We start from the raw sequence: 23348 nt of genomic DNA on the forward strand, positions 1-23348 counted from the left end.
ATGAATATCATGCAGTTTCTTGTTTTAACTCACAGTGTCGCTGTTCACCTGTGAAACCATGTGTGTGTTCAGTACACATCTCTCCACCCTGATTCTGATGTCATACACAGGACTTTGAGCTCGCCTTATTATAGAAAATCGTCGACGGAGACTGCCTCATATACTGTATTTCTGTCTACATTTCTAAATTTAGGTTTACATGTATGTTTTCTTTTTACATTTGCATTGTTGTGTTCGTGGATTTAATTTCTTAGGCTTTTCAAGCATTCTGCTCTGCTGTTGAGATGTTTGGTCTTTTGTTCTTCGTGCTGATGGCGCACACCGCTTATGGAGACGTGAGCTATTCTTTCCCGGAGGAGATGAAACGCGGATCTGTGATTGGAAATATAGCAAAGGATCTTGGGCTCGATGTGGACAAACTAGAAAGTCGAGAGGCGCGAATTGATAAGGAAGGCAACAGAAAACGATACTGTGACATTAATCTGAATACTGGAGAACTGACCGTAGCGGAGAGAATCGACAGAGAGGAGATTTGTGGAAAGAAAGCTTCATGTGTTATTAAACAGGAGCTCGTGCTGGAAAATCCTTTAGAACTGCATCACTTCATTCTCAGTATTGAGGACATAAATGATAATTCACCACAGTTCAAACAAAGTCTAATCAAATTCGAAATACGGGAATCAGCGGATAAAGGATCTCGTTATTTACTAGATGAGGCCCACGATGCGGATATTGGAATGAATTCAGTGCAGAATTATGTGTTGCAGGACAATGAACACTTTCTTCTTAGTGTCCTAACGCGTGCAAATGGAAGAAAATATGGCGAGCTAGTTCTTAATAAAGAGTTGGATCGTGAGCAGCAGAAAGAGGTGACATTAATTCTCACTGCGGTAGACGGCGGGACTCCACCGAGATCAGGTACTGTAGCCATACACGTCACTGTGCTGGATGCTAATGATAATGCTCCAGTCTTTAGTCAGGCCGTCTATAAAGTCAGTCTGCCTGAAAATTCTCCTGTAGATACTGTAGTGGTGACAGTGAGCGCTACTGATGCTGACGAGGGACAGAATGGAGAAGTGACCTATGAATTTGGTCATTTATCCGAACGCCTCATGGACATATTTTCTCTCGATTCGTTGTCTGGAGAGATTAAACTAACAGGACTCATTGATTATGAGGAGGAGAGTTTAATTGAACTGCCAATTCAAGCCAAAGACGGTCAAGGATTAGCCAGTCATTGTACAGTATTAATAGATGTTATTGATGTCAATGATAACTCTCCTACAATAATGACTAAATCTGTTAAAATCTCCATTCCTGAGAACGCGTTACCCGGTACAGAGGTTGGCATCATTAATGTTCAGGACAGAGACTCTGAGAATAACGGACAGGTGCGCTGCTCCATTCAGCAGAACGTCCCATTTAAACTCGTTCCTTCAATCAAAAATTACTATTCTCTGGTGACCACAGGTGAATTAGACCGCGAGCTGCTCTCTGATTATAATCTTACAATCACTGCTACTGATGAGGGCTCTCCGCCTTTATCTTCCACTAAGAATCTTCACTTGACTGTAGCTGACGTGAATGATAATCCACCTGTATTTCAGGAGCACAATTACAGAGCTCATGTGCAAGAAAATAACAAACCGGGCTCCTCTATTTGTTCAGTATCAGCTACAGACCCGGACTGGAGACAGAATGGCACTGTAGTTTATTCTCTGTTGTCCTCTGATGTCAATGGCGCACCGGTGTCCTCCTTTCTATCCATTAACGGAGACACCGGGGTCATTCATGCCGTGAGGTCGTTTGATTACGAACAGCTGAAGAGTTTCAAAGTGCTCGTGTTAGCCAGAGACAACGGTTCTCCTCCTCTGAGCAGTAACGTGAGCGTGAGTGTCTTCATATCGGATGAGAATGACAACTCCCCTCAGATATTATACCCCTCTCCGGAGGGAAACTCCTTCATGACCGAGATGGTGCCCAAAGCTGCGCAGGCGGGCTCCCTGGTCTCCAAGGTGATCTCCGTGGACGCGGATTCTGGCCAGAACGCGTGGCTCTCGTATCACATTATTAAAGCGACTGATCCGGGACTTTTCACTATCGGTGTCCACAGCGGGGAGATCAGGACGCAGCGGGACATTTCTGAATCTGACAGCATGAAACAGAACCTTATTGTGTCCGTGAGAGATAACGGACAGCCCTCTCTCTCAGCCACGTGCGCGTTGTATTTACTCATATCAGATAACTTGGCTGAAGTTCCAGGACTGAAAGACATGTCTCATGACGAGAGCAGCTCCAAACTGACGTTTTATTTGATCATCGCGCTGGTGTCCGTTTCCACTTTCTTCCTGACCTTCATCATCATCATCCTGGCCGTGAGGTTTTGTCGCAGGAGAAAGCCCAGACTGTTGTTTGATGGAGCTGTAGCCATTCCCAGCGCGTATCTCCCTCCAAATTACGCAGAGGTGGAGGGCGCGGGAACTCTCCGCAGCACTTACAATTATGACGCGTACCTGACCACGGGCTCGCGCACTAGTGACTTCAAGTTCGTCAGATCTTATAATGAGGGCACACTGACTGCTGACCTGACTCTGAAAAAGACTCAGTCTGCTGTGGATGATCTTGAAGGGCTTGATGCCGAAATGAGCGATTCATTTCAGGTAGGACTAAGTCTTTCTTTAAAAAAATAATTTGGTGGATTAAAATTGTAAAAAAGTGTATTTTTCCCCACATGACTGCTTTCATTGGCAATGCTTTCTTATAAATGTCCCATGAATGTGTTATAGATTGTATGATTCATTACCAAAAAGCTGTTAAGACCTCAAAAGTAAAATATTTTCCGGATCTTAAAGATAAAAACGCGCACAGTCCAAAAAAATATTGTTTAATACCATAAATAGTGTGCTAAATCCGTTGTCTAATCTATATCCTGATCCGTCACTTACTGCTTGTCAAAGTTTTCACAAGTTTTTTTATGGAAAAAATTGAAGGTATATATTATATATTTTTCCCTCTTCTTCTTTGGACTTCCATCATCCCACATCAATATAACATATTTATCTGAATTTACTCCAGTGTCTCAGTTACCCGGTACAAATTCTTCAACCAATGAAGCCCACCTTTTGTTCACTGGATGTTGTTCATCCTCGCCTTTTACTAGCTACACTTCACTATCAGTCTTAGTTTAATGTCAATAATTAATTGTAGTTTAAACATGCCATTGTGCAGCCGGTGCTAAAAAAAAAACCAAATCTCGATCCAACACTCTTTAACAAGCAAAATGATTTGTTTGTTAAATATCAGTCTTGTTTCTTACTACAGTACAGCACAGAGTCTGCATTGCTTAAAGTATTGAATGACTTATTGCTGACTGTCGATTCTGGTAATTTTGCTGTTTTATTTTTGCTGGATCTCAGCGCTGCATTTGACACCCTTGATCATGGCATTCTTTTAAATCGTTTACAGCAAATTGGGATTCAGGGTCATGATTTAAATTGGTTTATCTCACATTTAAAGGATCAAACATTTTCTGTAGAGACTGGCAATTATTCATCATCTCGTGCACCAGTTTTGTATGGGGTTCCACAGGGCTCAATTCTGGGTCCTGTTTTATTTTATTTATACATGCTCCCTTTGCATACTATTTATAGGAAGTATAATGTCTCATACCACTGTTACGCAGATGATACTCAGTGTTAAGTTCTAGCCTTCAGTGTTTGTTTGATTGTCTGAGAGATGTTAAACAATGCATGTCTGCCAATTTCCTTCAGTTTAATGAATCAAAGACGGAAGTCTTCATTTTTGGCCCCTCTGCTTCTACAGAGGCCGTTGCCAGTAAACTGGGAGCTCTATCTGGTAATCTGAAATTTAGGTGTTACTTTTGATTCTTCTTTGACATTTTAGATAAACAGATCAATGCTGTGGTCAGAAGTTTTTTTTTTTTTTTTTTTTTTTTTATCGGCTAAACAATATAGCTAAAATTAATTCATTATTATCATTCAAAGATATGGAGTCTGTGATCCATGCTTTTATTTCATCCAGATTAGACTATTGTAAAGTATTGTACTAGGGTGTTTCACAGTCTCTATTGTCACGTCTTCAGCTTTTTCAAAATGCTGCCGCTAGATTGTTGACAAGGAAGAGGGAACATATTTCACCAGTGCTGATCTCTCTCCACGGGCTCCCAGTTAAAAACATTATTGTTTGTTTATAAGGGTTTGCATGGACTGGCTCCTCTATATATTTCTGATCTTCTTTCAATTCACCATAATACATTCAGAGAATTTCGATCAACTAGTAGCTGACAGTTGACTGTTCCAAGGACACTTTTAAAATTGAAAGGAGACCGTGCATTTTCAGTGGTTGCTCCACAGCTTTGGAGCAATTTGCCATTCCATATAAAAACTGCACCAACATACGATGATTTTAAATCTCTTCTTAAAACCCATTTATTTACTATTGCATATAATCATAAGTTGGTGCAGTAGCAACAATTTTAGTGTACTGTCTGTTCATGTGTTTTATGTTTAATTATTAGGGTATTTGTTTAAAATTTGTACAGCACTTTGGCCAATAGCTGTTGTTTTTAAATGTGATTTATAAATAAATATGACTGACTGACTGACTGACTGACTGTTCTTGGCAGATCACGTGGCTCTTTCAAATGTTTTTTGTAGACAAGTATTTTGATGGTCAATTTGAAGTCACAATAGCAGCTGAATTAAGTGGTCTTTTACACTTTTTTATTGTCTAGTATGAACAATTGTAATGTGGCATGATTTGCAAATTGATTTGCTTTTGTTTTATTTAATTTTGGCACTAGATGCTATTTTGGGTTCAAAGCGGTAAAGAGTTGTTAGTAATATTTTACTATGTTACAAGGACATGTTGAATTTGTGATAAAAGTTGATATTTTAAACTGCTTTTCGTTTCTCTTTATGTCTTTTAATATAGCGATGAAGGTAATTAATTTCGTATGTCAGTTTCAGGAATATTATGTTAAGTGAGGTATTTTAAACGTGCTTTTGGTCTGGTTGGAAATGGCATAGGTCAGGTTTTCCCTGTCGCTGTCCGTGGTGCTGCACTGGCATTTACTCTTAGTGTTTGATTGTATTGCTCTTACATATTTGTAGCTCTTAATCCCTGGATAGGTTTTTTTATTATTATTATTTATATATATAATATACACACTAGGATTATATTTATCTCTCCCACTTCAGAAAATGTTGCTGTTGTTTTTTTCTTTGCTAAACAATTACAAAATAAAATAAGTATAGAATTGCTTAACAACACAATGACCTTTCTTTGTATAACACTTAATTCTGTGAAAGAAATTAATGTCGTGCAGTTTCTTACTCTAACTCAAAGTGTCGCTGTTCACCTGCAAAACCATGTGTGTGTTCAGTACACATCTCTCCACCCTGATTCTGATGTCATACATTGGGCTTCGAGCTCGTCTCGTTATAGAAAATCGTCGACGGTGATCGAAGAACTGTATTTCAGACACTGCATTTATTTTTACACTTATGTTTCTTTTATAGGATACTTTGTTGTATTTCTTGATTTAATTTCTGAAACATTATAAATGTTCTGCTCTGCTGTCGAGATGTTTGGTCTTTTGTTCTTCGTGTTGATGGCGCACACCGCTTATGGAGACGTGAGCTATTCTTTCCCGGAGGAGATGAAACGCGGATCTGTGATTGGAAATATAGCAAAGGATCTCGGGCTCGATGTGAACAGACTGTCAATTCGAGAGGTACGAATTGATAATGAAGGTAACCGTAAACGATTCTGTGACATTAATCTGAATACTGGAGAACTGACCGTAGCGGAGAGAATCGACAGAGAGGAGATATGCGGAAAAAAAGCTTCATGTGTTATTAAGCAAGAGCTGGTGCTGGAAAATCCGTTAGAACTGCATCGCTTCATTCTCAATGTTGAAGACATAAATGATAATTCACCACAGTTCAAACAGAGTGTAATAAAGTTCGAAATACGGGAATCAGCGGTCAAAGGATCTCGTTATTTATTAGATGAAGCCCACGATGCGGATATTGCAATAAATTCAGTGCAGTCATATACACTTCAAAACAATGAACATTTTCTTCTTAATGTGCTTACCAAGGCAAATGGAAGAAAATATGGCGAGCTAGTGCTGAATAAAGAGTTGGATCGTGAGCAGCAGAAAGAGGTGACATTAATTCTTACTGCGGTAGACGGCGGGACTCCACCGAGATCAGGTACTGTAGCCATACACGTCACTGTGCTGGATGCTAATGATAATGCTCCAGTCTTTAGTCAGGCTGTCTATAAAGTCAGTCTGCCTGAAAATTCTCCTGTAGATACTGTAGTGGTGACAGTGAGCGCTACTGATGCTGACGAGGGACAAAATGGAGAAGTGACTTATGAATTTGGTCATTTATCCGAACGCCTCATGGACATATTTTCTCTCGATTCGTTGTCTGGAGAGATTAAACTAACAGGACTCATTGATTATGAGGAGGAGAGTTTAATTGAACTGCCAATTCAAGCCAAAGACGGTCAAGGATTAGCCAGTCATTGTACAGTATTAATAGATGTTATTGATGTCAATGATAACGCTCCTACAATAATGACTAAATCTGTTAAAATATTGATTCCTGAGAACGCGTTACCCGGTACAGAGGTTGGCATCATTAATGTTCAGGACAGAGACTCTGAGAATAACGGACAGGTGCGCTGCTCCATTCAGCAGAACGTCCCATTTAAACTCGTTCCTTCAATCAAAAATTACTATTCTCTGGTGACCACAGGTGAATTAGACCGCGAGCTGCTCTCTGATTATAATCTTACAATCACTGCTACTGATGAGGGCTCTCCGCCTTTATCTTCCACTAAGAATCTTCACTTGACTGTAGCTGACGTGAATGATAATCCACCTGTATTTCAGGAGCACAATTACAGAGCTCACGTGCAAGAAAATAACAAACCGGGCTCCTCTATTTGTTCAGTATCAGCTACAGACCCGGACTGGAGACAGAATGGCACTGTAGTTTATTCTCTGTTGTCCTCTGATGTCAATGGCGCACCGGTGTCCTCCTTTCTATCCATTAACGGAGACACCGGGGTCATTCATGCCGTGAGGTCGTTTGATTACGAACAGCTGAAGAGTTTCAAAGTGCTCGTGTTAGCCAGAGACAACGGTTCTCCTCCTCTGAGCAGTAACGTGAGCGTGAGTGTCTTCATATCGGATGAGAATGACAACTCCCCTCAGATATTATACCCCTCTCCGGAGGGAAACTCCTTCATGACCGAGATGGTGCCCAAAGCTGCTCAGGCGGGCTCCCTGGTCTCCAAGGTGATCGCCGTGGACGCGGATTCTGGCCAGAACGCGTGGCTCTCGTATCACATTATTAAAGCGACTGATCCGGGACTTTTCACTATCGGTGTCCACAGCGGGGAGATCAGGACGCAGCGGGACATTTCTGAATCTGACAGCATGAAACAGAACCTTATTGTGTCCGTGAGAGATAACGGACAGCCCTCTCTCTCAGCCACGTGCGCGTTGTATTTACTCATATCAGATAACTTGGCTGAAGTTCCAGAACTGAAAGACATGTCTCATGACGAGAGCAGCTCCAAACTGACGTTTTATCTGATCATCGCGCTGGTGTCCGTTTCCACTTTCTTCCTGACCTTCATCATCATCATCCTGGCCGTGAGGTTTTGTCGCAGGAGAAAGCCCAGACTGTTGTTTGATGGAGCTGTAGCCATTCCCAGCGCGTATCTCCCTCCAAATTACGCAGAGGTGGAGGGCGCGGGAACTCTCCGCAGCACTTACAATTATGACGCGTACCTGACCACGGGCTCGCGCACTAGTGACTTCAAGTTCGTCAGATCTTATAATGAGGGCACACTGACTACTGACCTGACTCTGAAAAAAACTCAGTCTGCTGTGGATGATCTCGAAGGACTTGATGCCGAAATGAGCGACTCATTTCAGGTAGGACTGTTTATTTATTGAGTCATTTTAATGTCTGTACCTCCATATGAAGTTTCTCTTTGTATTTAAATGGGAGGGTGGTATTTAAAATGTTTTAGTTCAAAAGTGAAAGTCAAAGTATGGTAACCCATACTCGAAATTTATCCTCTGCATTTCACCCATCCAAGTTGAACACAGGCACACTGCAAACCACGGACACTCACGCCCGGAGCAGTAGGCAGCCATGTTTGGCTGTGACGCCCAGGGAGTGATTGGGGATTAAGAGTCTCAGTGATTTTCTGTCGGTATTGAGAATCGAACCCGCAACCTTCGAGTTACCAGTCTGACTCTCTAACCATTAGGCCCCCAGAGGATGAGATCTCAGCATCGAATTCCGGTCTTCCGTGTGAAAGGCGGGGATACTGGCCCCTATACTAAACGCGTTAGTTACAAAGAACATCCATGTGAGTCATTTATTCGTATTCGTGCAGAAATCAGAGAATTTTACTGTGGGTAAAATTGGATTCTAAAACAGTGTAGTTTGAACAAAAATGAAAATATTTATCTTTTTGTCCATGATCTGTTTGGTCATTTTTCGCATATCTTTCAGTTACTCTGCGTTCCCTGTAACTTTCTCTTTTCATTTAAGTGTTTATAGACTTGCAGACTTGCATTGCACTTTTTGGAGATCCAAGAAATGTGGATTATTGACTCTCTCTCGTCTCTCTCTTTGTTTGTTGTCTGTTTATATATATATATATATATATATATATATATATATATATAAAATGTCTTTAAAATCTTAAGCATTGCTATTTTTCATTTATTTATTTATTATTATTATTATTATTATTATTTTACGCCAGTACATTCGTAATGGAAATTTAGTTTAGTAAGAATTGCTTTTCTTTTTAATTCGCTCTCCATGGTGCTGTACAGGCAGTGTCTGTTGCTCTTAAGGTTTTGCTCTCATATGATGTGTGTCTGTACAGTCACAAATTTTTAAACAAATGCTATAGAAAACTGACCTTGTTCTTCTTTTTTTTTCTTTTTTCTTTTTTTTTTTTCATATTGTTAGATGTAACTCTTATGGTGGACGTTGAATGATCTAAGTTTAGCCATTTACTGTCAGATCTCTGAGAGGTTATGCAGTTTCATGGGTGATCTTTTAGTGTGGCTGTTCACCAGGGCAATCGTTGACATTAACATTGTTTAACTCCACCCTGTTAATGATGTCTTATTCAGGACTCACATCTCAGCTCGATCTACAACCGTCTGTGAGCGGTGCTCTCATCTATTGTATATTCATCATTCAGTCATTTAAAATGCAATTAAAATGCCTGAATCTTGTGCATGATTAAATTTGTATTCTTGTGATCATGAAGGAATTGTCTTATTTAAAACTATTTTAGCCTATATTTTATGCTAAATGTGTATTTTATTTTAATTGTCTATTTTGAAAGATCATGTGGGTCATTCAAGTTCTTAATATTACACCAATGAACAGATTTGATATTCAATTTTAGGTGCGAAAATTGGCTAAAACGGTATATTATGCTTTTCTATAAATGTTTGAGGAATTGTTGGTTTCATGAATAGCTGTGTTTTATTAGAGTAATTCATTATTTTTAGTCACTTTCTAATATTTTGAATGCAAAGCTTAAAGTTATTCGTTGGTGATCTTTTGGTGAATGAATCAAGCCTCGTTCTGTTGACTGAGAATTCTCTTAAGCTCATTCTAACATGTTATTTATCATTTGTCCTCTTGGACTCTGTAATGTTTATTGAATCGCTGATAAATTGTTGCTATTTTAATTAGTCGTGCTTTTCTCTCATCGATGTGAACTGGCTTATGAAGTCAATTAATTTCCAATGTCAGCACTTTCAAATCTTTTTTAGTTTAATTGCAATGGCACAGAGCAGGTTTTTTGTTGTGTTGCTGTCAGTAGTGCTGCACTGCCATTTACAGAGAGCTACATTATTTGAGTACCATACATGTTGTGGTCGTATTCATCTCTTCAGTGAATGTTGGTGCTTGTTCTTGTTTTGCAGAATAATTTTACGTATATACCCAGTCTGGTGTACATTCCAACACTTAATCCTATCAGAATGTCATGCAGTTTCTTATTTTAACTCACAGTGTCGCTGTTCACCTGCAAAACCATGTGTGTGTTCAGTACACATCTCTCCACCCTGATTCTGATGTCATACACAGGGCTTCAAGCTCGTCTCGTTATAGAATATCGTCGACGCTGAGCGAAGGACTGGATTTAAGACACTGGATTTAATTGCACACTTATGTTTCTTTTACATGCTACTTTGTTGTGTTTCTGGATTTAATTTCTGATCAATTTCTGAAACATTATAAATGTTCTGCTTTGCTGTTGAGATGTTTGGTCTTTTGTTCTTCGTGCTGATGGCGCACACCGCTTATGGAGACGTGAGCTATTCTTTCCCGGAGGAGATGAAACGCGGATCTGTGATTGGAAATATAGCAAAGGATCTCGGGCTCGATGTGAACAGACTGTCATCTCGTAAGGCTCGCATTGATACTGAAGGTAACAGAAAACGATACTGTGACATTAATCTGAATACTGGAGAACTGACCGTAGCGGAGAGAATCGACAGAGAGAGTCTTTGTGGAAAGAAAGCTTCATGTGTCATAAATCACGAATTTGTTCTTGAAAGTCCTCTAGAACTGCATCGCTTCATTCTCAATATTGAAGACATAAATGATAATTCACCACAGTTCACAGAGAGTGCTATTGAATTTGAAATTCGGGAATCAGCGGACAAAGGATCTCGTTATTTATTAGATGAGGCTCATGATGCGGATATTGGAATTAATTCAGTGCAGAATTATGTGTTGCAGGACAATGAACACTTTCTTCTTAGTGTCCTAACGCGTGCAAATGGAAGAAAATATGGTGAGCTAGTTCTTAATAAAGAGTTGGATCGTGAGCAGCAGAAAGAGGTGACATTAATTCTCACTGCGGTAGACGGCGGGACTCCACCGAGATCAGGTACTGTAGCCATACACGTCACTGTGCTGGATGCTAATGATAATGCTCCAGTCTTTAGTCAGGCTGTCTATAAAGTCAGTCTGCCTGAAAATTCTCCTCTAGATACTGTAGTGCTGACAGTGAGCGCTACTGATGCTGACGAGGGACAAAATGGAGAGGTGACTTATGCATTTAGTCATTTATCCGAGATGACCCGGCAATTATTTTTTCTTGATGCAATTTCTGGAGAGATTAAACTAAAGGGACTCATGGATTACGAGGAGGAGAGTTCAATCGAACTGCCAATTCAAGCTAAAGATGGTCAAGGGTTAGCCAGTCATTGTACAGTAATAATAGATATTATTGATGTCAACGATAACGCCCCTATAATAGTAATTAATTCTCTTAACAGTCCCGTTCCTGAGAACGCGTTCCCCGGTACAGAGGTTGGCATCATTAATGTTCAGGACAGAGACTCTGAGAATAACGGACAGGTGCGCTGCTCCATTCAGCAGAACGTCCCATTTAAACTCGTTCCTTCAATCAAAAATTACTATTCTCTGGTGACCACAGGTGAATTAGACCGCGAGCTGCTCTCTGATTATAATCTTACAATCACTGCTACTGATGAGGGCTCTCCGTCTTTATCTTCCACTAAGAATCTTCACTTGACTGTAGCTGACGTGAATGATAATCCACCTGTATTTCAGGAGCACAATTACAGAGCTCATGTGCAAGAAAATAACAAACCGGGCTCCTCTATTTGTTCAGTATCAGCTACAGACCCGGACTGGAGACAGAATGGCACTGTAGTTTATTCTCTGTTGTCCTCTGATGTCAATGGCGCACCGGTGTCCTCCTTTCTATCCATTAACGGAGACACCGGGGTCATTCATGCCGTGAGGTCGTTTGATTACGAACAGCTGAAGAGTTTCAAAGTGCTCGTGTTAGCCAGAGACAACGGTTCTCCTCCTCTGAGCAGTAACGTGAGCGTGAGTGTCTTCATATCGGATGAGAATGACAACTCCCCTCAGATATTATACCCCTCTCCGGAGGGAAACTCCTTCATGACCGAGATGGTGCCCAAAGCTGCTCAGGCGGGCTCCCTGGTCTCCAAGGTGATCGCCGTGGACGCGGATTCTGGCCAGAACGCGTGGCTCTCGTATCACATTATTAAAGCGACTGATCCGGGACTTTTCACTATCGGTGTCCACAGCGGGGAGATCAGGACGCAGCGGGACATTTCTGAATCTGACAGCATGAAACAGAACCTTATTGTGTCCGTGAGAGATAACGGACAGCCCTCTCTCTCAGCCACGTGCGCGTTGTATTTACTCATTTCAGATAACTTGGCTGAAGTTCCAGAACTGAAAGACATGTCTCATGACGAGAGCAGCTCCAAACTGACGTTTTATTTGATCATCGCGCTGGTGTCCGTTTCCACTTTCTTCCTGACCTTCGTCATCATCATCCTGGCCGTGAGGTTTTGTCGCAGGAGAAAGCCCAGACTGTTGTTTGATGGAGCTGTAGCCATTCCCAGCGCGTATCTCCCTCCAAATTACGCAGAGGTGGAGGGCGCGGGAACTCTCCGCAGCACTTACAATTATGACGCGTACCTGACCACGGGCTCGCGCACTAGTGACTTCAAGTTCGTCAGATCTTATAATGAGGGCACACTGACTGCTGACCTGACTCTGAAAAAGACTCAGTCTGCTGTGGATGATCTTGAAGGACTTGATGCAGAAATGAACGATTCGTTTCAGGTAGGACTAACAAAGGATTTTTATTATTATTTAATATTTATTTCTGTTCTGAATTGACTGCTTTCGTTGGCATAGACTTTAATTTTAGAGGGTCAGTTTGAAGTCTGAAAAGTAACTATATCAAGTAGTGTTTTTTTTTTTTTTAATAATTTCTTGTACAAGCATGTTATCTTATTTATTTATTTATTTATTTATTTATTTATTCATTTATTCATTTATTCGTTCATTCATTCATTCATTCGTTCATTCATTCATTCATTTATTTATTCATTTATTTATTTTTATTTTGGTAAATCAGCACCAGTTTGTTATTAGACACATTTTTCCCAAAACATATTTGGTTTTAAAGGGATTTCAGAAATGTTAAAAATCGAGATTTAGTGGCTCAAAGTCATATAATGTGACCCCATGCAGTGTGAATAGTAAGTGAGTTTCTGTATATGTTTTTTAATTACTTTTTGTCTTCATCTCCTGTTTAAAAAAAGTTATCGGATAGTAAGTTTAGATAAAATGGCATATTTCTATTTGCTGTCCATGTGCTGTACAGGCAGTGTGTTTCTGGTGTGGTTTTTCCTGTGTCTGTTCACACTCGTCTCTTTTTTATAGATTTAATATATTGTCTTTAAAATCGAGCTTGTTCTCTTTTAAATTCTACGAGAATGTTTGTTTGATCCAGGCTTTTGATATTGTGAAGACATTTCATGTGTTGTATCCGCGTTTTGGCATTTATTGTCAGAGTTATTAGAGTTTCCTAACTGAACTCTGTGTTGCTGTTTTCCATTGCCACCGCTGACATTGTTTCTCTCCACTCTGTTCATATAATGTCATATAACTGACGTCACAGTTTGCTGTAGACTACAGATGATGTTGAGCGGTTTCATCACCTTTTTGTGTTTTTATATTCACCATGATTCAGTCATTTGCGTTGTCTTATACAAGTATATTCTTTATAGATTGGTCAAATTTGTGTTCTTGTGATCTGGAAGGACATCATGCGCACACGAGAATACTTTCTTTAGAAAAAAATGCAAATGGACTGAGTTTACAGATTAGATGTGTATATGAAATTTAACTGACTTCTTTCATCGACCACAGGCTCTTTAAAATAGCAAGATCATGTGGCTCATTTAAGTGCTTTTAGACATGCATTTATGAGGTTCATTTTAAAGTCTAAAATATAGATCGATAAATTAGTCTAATTTATTTTTAGATTTTTCTGCTCATGTATGGTCAACTGTAAGTCATGTATCATGTTTCACGAGTCGTGTTACTATTGAGATTTATGTAATTTTGCGTTTTTCTCATCTATGTCTCTTATGTGAATGTGACTTATGAAGACAATTACATTCTGATGTCGATATTGTTAAATGCCATTTAATTACAAATGGAATTTGCATTGAGCAGGTTTTATTTTTGCTGTCCATGGTGCTGCATCAGCATTATTCTTGGTATTTGGATTTTTTGCTCCTTAATAATGTATCTCTCTATACCGTTTTTCTTTCTTTCTTTCTTTCTTTCTTTCTTTCTTTCTTTCTTTCTTTCTTTCTTTCTTTCTTTCTTTCTTGTATTAGTAACATAAATGTTGTGGGATTTTTTAATCTCCCAATCTTCAGTGAGTGTCGCTGCTTGTTCTTGATTCTCAAAATATTTCAGTATATGCCAAGTTCGGTGTATATTCCAGCACTTAATCCTGTCAGAGATATGAATGTCATGCAGTTTCTTATTTTAACTCACAGTGTCGCTGTTCACCTGAAAAAGCATGTGTGTGTTCAGTACACATCTCTCCACCCTGATTCTGATGTCATACACAGGACTTTGAGCTCGCCTCATTATAGAAAATCGTCGACGGAGACTGCCTCATATACTGTACTTCCGTCTACATTTCTAAAATCAGATCTGTATTTATGTTTTCCTTTTACATGTACATTGTTGTGTTCCTGGATTTAATTTCTTAGGCATTTCAAACGTTCTTATTTGCTGTCGAGATGTTTGGTCTTTTGTTCTTCGTGCTGATGGCGCACACCGCTTATGGAGACGTGAGCTATTCTTTCCCGGAGGAGATGAAACGCGGATCTGTGATTGGAAATATAGCAAAGGATCTTGGGCTCGATGTGAACAGACTGTCATCTCGTAAGGCTCGCATTGATACTGAAGGTAACAGAAAACGATACTGTGACATTAATCTGAATACTGGAGAACTGACCGTAGCGGAGAGAATCGACAGAGAGGAGATTTGCGGAAAGAAAGCTTCGTGTGTTATTAAACAGGAGCTCGTGCTGGAAAATCCTTTAGAGCTGCATCGCTTTATTCTCAATATTGAGGACATAAATGATAATTCACCACAGTTCAAAGAAAGTGTTATAAAATTTGAAATACAGGAATCGGCGGACAAAGGATCTCGTTACTTATTAGAAGAGGCTTACGATGCAGATATTGGTCTGAATGAAGTGCAATCATATTCACTTCAAAATGATGAAAATTTTATTCTTAGTGTAGTTACTAGGGCAAATGGAAGGAAATATGGCGAGCTTGTGCTGAATAAAGAGTTGGATCGTGAGCAGCAGAAAGAGGTGACATTAATTCTCACTGCGGTAGACGGCGGGACTCCACCGAGATCAGGTACTGTAGCCATACACGTCACTGTGCTGGATGCTAATGATAATGCTCCAGTCTTTAGTCAGGCCGTCTATAAAGTCAGTCTGCCTGAAAATTCTCCTGTAGATACTGTAGTGGTGACAGTAAGCGCTACTGATGCTGACGAGGGACAAAATGGAGAAGTGACATATGCGTTTGGTCATTTACCTCAAAAGTTCCTGCAGCTATTCTTCATCGATGCAGTATCTGGTGTGATTGAACTAAAAGGTGAAATTGATTATGAAGAGGAGAGTACAATTGAACTTCCAATTCAAGCCAAAGATGGTCAAGGATTAGCCAGTTATTCGACAGTATTAATAGATATTGTTGATATCAATGATAACGCCCCTATAATAATACTTAAATCTCTGAACAGTCCCGTTCCAGAGAACGCGTTCCCCGGTACAGAGGTTGGCATCATTAATGTTCAGGACAGAGACTCTGAGAATAACGGACAGGTGCGCTGCTCCATTCAGCAGAACGTCCCATTTAAACTCGTTCCTTCTATCAAAAATTACTATTCTCTGGTGACCACAGGTGAATTAGACCGCGAGCTGCTCTCTGATTATAATCTTACAATCACTGCTACTGATGAGGGCTCTCCGCCTTTATCTTCCACTAAGAATCTTCACTTGACTGTAGCTGACGTCAATGATAATCCACCTGTATTTCAGGAGCACAATTACAGAGCTCATGTGCAAGAAAATAACAAACCGGGCTCCTCTATTTGTTCAGTATCAGCTACAGACCCGGACTGGAGACAGAATGGCACTGTAGTTTATTCTCTGTTGTCCTCTGATGTCAATGGCGCACCGGTGTCCTCCTTTCTATCCATTAACGGAGACACCGGGGTCATTCATGCCGTGAGATCGTTTGATTACGAACAGCTGAAGAGTTTCAAAGTGCTCGTGTTAGCCAGAGACAACGGTTCTCCTCCTCTGAGCAGTAACGTGAGCGTGAGTGTCTTCATATCGGATGAGAATGACAACTCCCCTCAGATATTATACCCCTCTCCGGAGGGAAACTCCTTCATGACCGAGCTGGTGCCCAAAGCTGCGCAGGCGGGCTCTCTGGTCTCCAAGGTGATCGCCGTGGACGCGGATTCTGGCCAGAACGCGTGGCTCTCGTATCACATTATTAAAGCGACTGATCCGGGACTTTTCACTATCGGTGTCCACAGCGGGGAGATCAGGACGCAGCGGGACATTTCTGAATCTGACAGCATGAAACAGAACCTTATTGTGTCCGTGAGAGATAACGGACAGCCCTCTCTCTCAGCCACGTGCGCGTTGTATTTACTCATATCAGATAACTTGGCTGAAGTTCCAGAACTGAAAGACATGTCTCATGACGAGAGCAGCTCCAAACTGACGTTTTATTTGATCATCGCGCTGGTGTCCGTTTCCACTTTCTTCCTGACCTTCATCATCATCATCCTGGCCGTGAGGTTTTGTCGCAGGAGAAAGCCCAGACTGTTGTTTGATGGAGCTGTAGCCATTCCCAGCGCGTATCTCCCTCCAAATTACGCAGAGGTGGAGGGCGCGGGAACTCTCCGCAGCACTTACAATTATGACGCGTACCTGACCACGGGCTCGCGCACTAGTGACTTCAAGTTCGTCAGATCTTATAATGAGGGCACACTGACTGCTGACCTGACTCTGAAAAAGACTCAGTCTGCTGTGGATGATCTTGAAGGACTTGATGCAGAAATGAGCGACTCCTTTCAGGTAGGACTAAGTCTTTCTTTAAAAGAATAATTTGGTCGATTAAAATTGTGAAAAGGTGTGTTTTTCCCCACTTGACTGCTTTCATTGGTAATTCTTTCTTATAAATGTTATATGAATGTGTTATAGATTGTATGATTCATTACCAAACAGTTGTTAAGACTGCAAAAGTAAAATATTTTTCAGATTTTAAAGCTAAAAACGCGCACAGTCCAAAAATATTATTTAATATCATAAATAGTGTGCCAAATCCGATGTCTAATCTATATCCTGATTCGTCACTTTCTGCTTGTGAAAATTTTCGTTTATGGACAAAATTGAAGATATAAGATCATGCATTTTCCCTCTTCTTCTTTGGACTTCCATCAGCACACATCTATAGTAACATATTTATCTGAATTTACTCCAGTGTCTCAGTTACCTGGTACAAATTCTTCAACCAATGAAGCCCACCTTTTGTTAAATGGATGTTGTTCATCCTCACCTTTTACTAGCTACACTTCACTATCAGTCCTAGTTTATTGTCAATAATTAATAGTAGTTTAACCAGTGCTATAGTGTCATCTTATTTTAAACATGCCATTGTGTAGCCGGTGCTCAAAAAAACAAACACTTCTGAATAATTATCGTCCCATGTCTAAATTGTCGTTTGTATCAAAAGTTCTGGAGAAGGTTGTGTTTAATCAGCTTTCTTCATTCTTACAGGAAAATACTATTTTTGATAAATATCAGTCTGGTTTCAGACCACAACACAGAGTCTGCATTGCTTAAAGTATTAAATGACTTATTGCTGACTGTCGATTCTGGTAATTTTGCTGTTTTATTTTTGCTGGATCTCAGCGCTGCATTTGACACCCTTGATCATGACACTCTTTTAAATCGTTTACAGCAAATTGGGTTTCAGGGTCATGATTTAAATTGGTTTATCTCCCATTTAAAGGATCAAACATTTTCTGTAGAGACTGGCAATTATTCATCATCTCGTGCACCAGTTTTGTATGGGGTTCCACAGGTCTCAATTCTGGGTCCTGTTTTATTTTCTTTATACATGCTCCCTTTGTATACTATTTATAGGAAGTATAATGTCTCTTACCACTGTTACGCAGATGATACTCAGTGTTAAGTTCTAGTCTGCAGTGTTTGTTTGATTGTCTGAGAGATGTTAAACAATGCATGTCTGCCAACTTCCTTCAGTTTAATGAATCAAAGACGGAAGTCTTCATTTTTGGCCCCTCTGCTTCTACAGAGGCTGTTGCCAGTAAACTGGGAGCTCTATCTGGTAATCTGAAATTTAGGTGTTACTTTTGATTCTGCTTTGACATTTTGGATAAACAGATCAATGCTGTGGTCAGAAGTTGTTTTTATCAGCTAAAGAATATAGCTAAAATTAATTCATTATTATCACCCAAAGATATGGAGTCTGTGATTCATGCTTTTATTTCATCTAGATTAGACTATTGTAAAATATTGTACTAGGATGTTTCACAGTCTCTATTGTCACGTCTTCAACTTTTTCAAAATGCTGCCGCGAGATTGTTGACAAGGAAGAGGGACATATTTCATATTTCACCAGTGCTGATCTCTCTCCACGGGCTCCCAGTTAAAAACATTATTGTTTGTTTATAAGGGTTTGCATGGACTGGCTCCTCTATATATTTCTGATATTCTTTCAATTCACCAAAATACATCCAGAGAACTTTCATCAACTAGTAGCTGACAGTTGACTGTTCCAAGGACAGTATTGGGGAAGTTACTTTTAAAAGTAATGCATAACAATATTGCGTTACTCCCTAAAATATTAACTAATTGTGTTACTTTTTATGAAAAGTAATGCGTTACATTACTTTTGCATCACTGTTTCTCACCTGGGCTTGCTTGTTTGTTTTTTTGTTTAATAACAACAAAAAAGTTCTATTTTTGGCAAATGTAAAGGCTCTTTCACACCAACTGTGAAATGAATAAGCCTCAGGCTGAAGGAAATGCATATTTACACATGTACAGTAGAGGGCACAGCTCAAAGAAACCTTTCAGCTGTGCTGCCATTCTGGATTAAAGAAGAATATGACACAGGAGAAGAAAGTTAAACACTCTTATTTGTAAATAAACTCTCAAGAAATGTTTGCTTGTTAGTATGGTTGAATTAGATAATTGAAGGTCCGCAGCAAAGACATTGGTTAATAAAGTGGATTAAATACATAAAGTCTATCTGTGTAATTTAATATAGTTAATTATTACAGGTTTGAGTACAATTATTACAGATTTCATTTCACTTTTTTTATTCATTCTGAGGAATACTGAATGTTTTCATGCAAGTGACATGAGTAAATGCAACTTCCCATTTACTCTAGAACTACAATAACCATTATGTTCACACAGCGCACACAACACCTCTGCACTTTATTTCTCTCAACATGGGGACAGGAATAAATGTGAAAAATTAGCTAATCTATTAAAAGAGCTTATCTGTTTTTGGCACTAGCTGCTATTTTGGGTTCAAAGCGGTAAAAAGGTGTTAGTAATCTTTTACTATGTTACAAGGACATGTTGAATTTGTGATAAATATATTAAACAGCTTTATGTTTCTCTTCATGTCTTTTAATATAGTGATGAAGGGAATTCATATTGTATGTTATTTTCAGGAATATTCCGTTAAGTGAAGTATTTTAAACATGCTTTTGGTCTGGTTGGAAATGGCATAGGTCAGGTTTTCCCTGTCGCTGTCCGTGGTGCTGCACTGGCATTCACTCTTAGTGTCTGATTATATTGCTCTTACATATTTGTAACTCTCAATCCCTGGATAACTTTTATTATTATTATTATTATTATATAACACACTATGATTATGTTTATCTCTCCCACATCAGAAAATGTTGCTGTTTTTTTTTTTTTTTTTTTTTTTTTTTTTTTTTGCTAAACAATTATATAATAAAATGAGTATATAATTGCTAAACAACACTCTGTATGTTATAACACTTCATTCTGTGAGAGAAATTAATGTCATGCAGTTTCTCATTTTAACTCACAGTGTCGCTGTTCACCTGCAAAACCATGTGTGTGTTCAGTACACATCTCTCCACCCTGATTCTGATGTCATACACAGTTTCAAGCTCGTCTCGTTATAGAAAATCGTCGACGCTGATCGAAGGACTGGATTTAAGACACTGGATTTAATTGCACACTTATGTTTCTTTTACATGCTACTTTGTTGTGTTTCTGGATTTAATTTCTGATCAATTTCTGAAACATTATAAATGTTCTGCTTTGCTGTCGAGATGTTTGGTCTTTTGTTCTTTGTGCTGATGGCGCACACCGCTTATGGAGACGTGAGCTATTCTTTCCCGGAGGAGATGAAACGCGGATCTGTGATTGGAAATATAGCAAAGGATCTTGGGCTCGATGTGAACAGACTGTCATCTCGTAAGGCTCGCATTGATACTGAAGGTAACAGAAAACGATACTGTGACGTTAATCTGAATACTGGAGAACTGACCGTAGCGGAGAGAATCGACAGAGAGGAGATTTGCGGAAAGAAAGCTTCATGTGTTATTAAACAGGAGCTCGTGCTGGAAAATCCTTTAGAGCTTCATCGCTTCATTCTCAATATTGAGGACATAAATGATAATTCACCACAGTTCAAAGAAAGTGTTATAAAATTTGAAATACGGGAATCAGCGGTCAAAGGATCTCGTTACTTATTAGAAGAGGCTTACGATGCAGATATTGGTCTGAATGAAGTGCAGTCATATACACTTCAAAATAATGAAAATTTTATTCTTAGTGTAGTTACTAGGGCAAATGGAAGGAAATATGGTGAGCTAGTTCTTAATAAAGAGTTGGATCGTGAGCAGCAGAAAGAGGTGACATTAATTCTCACTGCGGTAGACGGCGGGACTCCACCGAGATCAGGTACTGTAGCCATACACGTCACTGTGCTGGATGCTAATGATAATGCTCCAGTCTTTAGTCAGGCCGTCTATAAAGTCAGTCTGCCTGAAAATTCTCCTCTAGATACTGTAGTGCTGACAGTGAGCGCTACTGATGCTGACGAGGGACAAAATGGAGAAGTGACTTATGCGTTTGGTCATTTACCTCAAAAAGTCCTACAGCTATTCTTCATCGATGCAGTATATGGTGTGATTAAACTAACAGGTCAAATTGATTATGAAGAGGAGAGTACAATTGAACTTCCAATTCAAGCAAAAGATGGTCAAGGATTAGCCAGTTATTCCACAGTATTAATAGATATTGTTGATATCAATGATAACGCCCCTATAATAATACTTAAATCCCTGAATAGTCCCGTTCCTGAGAACGCGTTACCCGGTACAGAGGTTGGCATCATTAATGTTCAGGACAGAGACTCTGAGAATAACGGACAGGTGCGCTGCTCTATTCAGCAGAACGTCCCATTTAAACTCGTTCCTTCAATCAAAAATTACTATTCTCTGGTGACCACAGGTGAATTAGACCGCGAGCTGCTCTCTGATTATAATCTTACAATCACTGCTACTGATGAGGGCTCTCCGCCTTTATCTTCCACTAAGAATCTTCACTTGACTGTAGCTGACGTCAATGATAATCCACCTGTATTTCAGGAGCACAATTACAGAGCTCATGTGCAAGAAAATAACAAACCGGGCTCCTCTATTTGTTCAGTATCAGCTACAGACCCGGACTGGAGACAGAATGGCACTGTAGTTTATTCTCTGTTGTCCTCTGATGTCAATGGCGCACCGGTGTCCTCCTTTCTATCCATTAACGGAGACACCGGGGTCATTCATGCCGTGAGGTCGTTTGATTACGAACAGCTGAAGAGTTTCAAAGTGCTCGTGTTAGCCAGAGACAACGGTTCTCCTCCTCTGAGCAGTAACGTGAGCGTGAGTGTCTTCATATCGGATGAGAATGACAACTCCCCTCAGATATTATACCCCTCTCCGGAGGGAAACTCCTTCATGACCGAGATGGTGCCCAAAGCTGCGCAGGCGGGCTCCCTGGTCTCCAAGGTGATCGCCGTGGACGCGGATTCTGGCCAGAACGCGTGGCTCTCGTATCACATTATTAAAGCGACTGATCCAGGACTTTTCACTATCGGTGTCCACAGCGGGGAGATCAGGACGCAGCGGGACATTTCTGAATCTGACAGCATGAAGCAGAACCTTATTGTGTCCGTGAGAGATAACGGACAGCCCTCTCTCTCAGCCACGTGTGCGTTGTATTTACTCATATCAGATAACTTGGCTGAAGTTCCAGAACTGAAAGACATGTCTCATGACGAGAGCAGCTCCAAACTGACGTTTTATTTGATCATCGCGCTGGTGTCCGTTTCCACTTTTTTCCTGACCTTCATCATCATCATCCTGGCCGTGAGGTTTTGTCGCAGGAGAAAGCCCAGACTGTTGTTTGATGGAGCTGTAGCCATTCCCAGCGCGTATCTCCCTCCAAATTACGCAGAGGTGGAGGGCGCGGGAACTCTCCGCAGCACTTACAATTATGACGCGTACCTGACCACGGGCTCGCGCACTAGTGACTTCAAGTTCGTCAGATCTTATAATGAGGGCACACTGACTGCTGACCTGACTCTGAAAAAGACTCAGTCTGCTGTGGATGATCTTGAAGGACTTGATGCAGAAATGAGCGACTCCTATCAGGTAGGACTAAGTCTTTCTTTAAAAAATATTTGGTGGATTGAAATTGTGAAAAAGTGTATTTTTCTCCACTCGACTGCTTCCACTATACACTAGTCACAGCTGACTGATGGAACATGCACAACATTCCATTGCAGACATCAAAGAACTTGAGCCTCCTGAGGTAAAAAGAGGTGGCTCTGCCCCTTTTTGTAGAGGGCATTCATATTTAGGGACAAGTCCAGTTTATTATCCAGGTGCACACCCATATACTTATAGGACTGCACCACCTCAATGGCCTCCCCACATATACAAACAGACCGCAAGTGTGTCCTAGATCTACAAAAGTCTACCACCACTTCCTTAGTCTTCATGGTGTTCAAAAGGAGGCTGTTCTTGTTGCTTCAGTCACTGAAGGTGCTCACAAGGTCCTTGTATCCCCTTCCAGTCCATCCCTGATACACGCCACAATAGCTGTATCATCAGAATATTTCTGTATATGGCAAGACTCAGAGTTGTATTTAAGGTCCAATATAAATAGAGCTAACAAGAAAGGAGCTAAGACAGTCCCTTGTGGTGCCCCAATGCTGCTCAGCACTGTCTCAGAGACCCAGTTCCCCAGCCTGACAAACTGAACCTGT

The 23348-nt window shown here is 40.2% G+C and overlaps 4 protein-coding genes across 4 annotated transcripts in view; all 4 read left to right on the forward strand.

Annotated features, from left to right (window-relative positions):
- The first annotated feature begins 251 nt into the window (after positions 1-251).
- The window catches only part of LOC137023409 (protocadherin gamma-A11-like), a 191596-nt gene continuing 168499 nt past the window's right edge, over positions 252-23348 (forward strand). The window contains exon 1 of the mRNA XM_067390788.1: positions 252-2660. Within this exon, the coding sequence (XP_067246889.1) occupies positions 285-2660 (2376 nt within the window). The 5' untranslated portion in view covers positions 252-284. The remainder of the gene's footprint in view (positions 2661-23348) is intronic.
- Positions 5606-8002, forward strand: LOC137022848 (protocadherin beta-15-like). The gene has a single exon (XM_067389328.1). The coding sequence runs from the start codon at positions 5606-5608 to the stop codon at positions 8000-8002; it is 2397 nt and encodes a 798-aa protein (XP_067245429.1).
- Positions 10350-17221, forward strand: LOC137022887 (uncharacterized). Its single transcript, XM_067389358.1, has 3 exons — positions 10350-12725; positions 14681-17086; positions 17213-17221. Exons 1-3 carry the CDS (start codon positions 10350-10352, stop codon positions 17219-17221), a joined length of 4791 nt encoding a protein of 1596 aa, XP_067245459.1.
- Positions 20356-23342, forward strand: LOC137022968 (protocadherin beta-16-like). The gene is made up of 3 exons (XM_067389451.1): positions 20356-22731; positions 22987-23135; positions 23249-23342. Exons 1-3 carry the CDS (start codon positions 20356-20358, stop codon positions 23340-23342), a joined length of 2619 nt encoding a protein of 872 aa, XP_067245552.1.

This window comes from Chanodichthys erythropterus, chromosome 1, assembly GCF_024489055.1.
Source record: "Chanodichthys erythropterus isolate Z2021 chromosome 1, ASM2448905v1, whole genome shotgun sequence".
In the NCBI taxonomy this organism is placed as follows: Eukaryota; Metazoa; Chordata; class Actinopteri; order Cypriniformes; family Xenocyprididae; genus Chanodichthys; species Chanodichthys erythropterus.

What these genes read in the sequence shown, in the direction of transcription:
- LOC137022848 (XM_067389328.1), top strand. Translation starts at nt 5,606, where the DNA reads ATGTTTGGTCTTTTGTTCTTCGTGTTGATGGCGCACACCGCTTATGGA.
- LOC137022887 (XM_067389358.1), top strand. Translation starts at nt 10,350, where the DNA reads ATGTTTGGTCTTTTGTTCTTCGTGCTGATGGCGCACACCGCTTATGGA. An exon ending in AAATGAACGATTCGTTTCAG is followed by an intron (nt 12,726 to 14,680) that starts GTAGGACTAACA and finishes TTAATTTCTTAG; the next exon opens with GCATTTCAAACGTTCTTATT.
- LOC137022968 (XM_067389451.1), top strand. Translation starts at nt 20,356, where the DNA reads ATGTTTGGTCTTTTGTTCTTTGTGCTGATGGCGCACACCGCTTATGGA. An exon ending in AAATGAGCGACTCCTATCAG is followed by an intron (nt 22,732 to 22,986) that starts GTAGGACTAAGT and finishes ATATACTTATAG; the next exon opens with GACTGCACCACCTCAATGGC. An exon ending in TCACTGAAGGTGCTCACAAG is followed by an intron (nt 23,136 to 23,248) that starts GTCCTTGTATCC and finishes CAATATAAATAG; the next exon opens with AGCTAACAAGAAAGGAGCTA.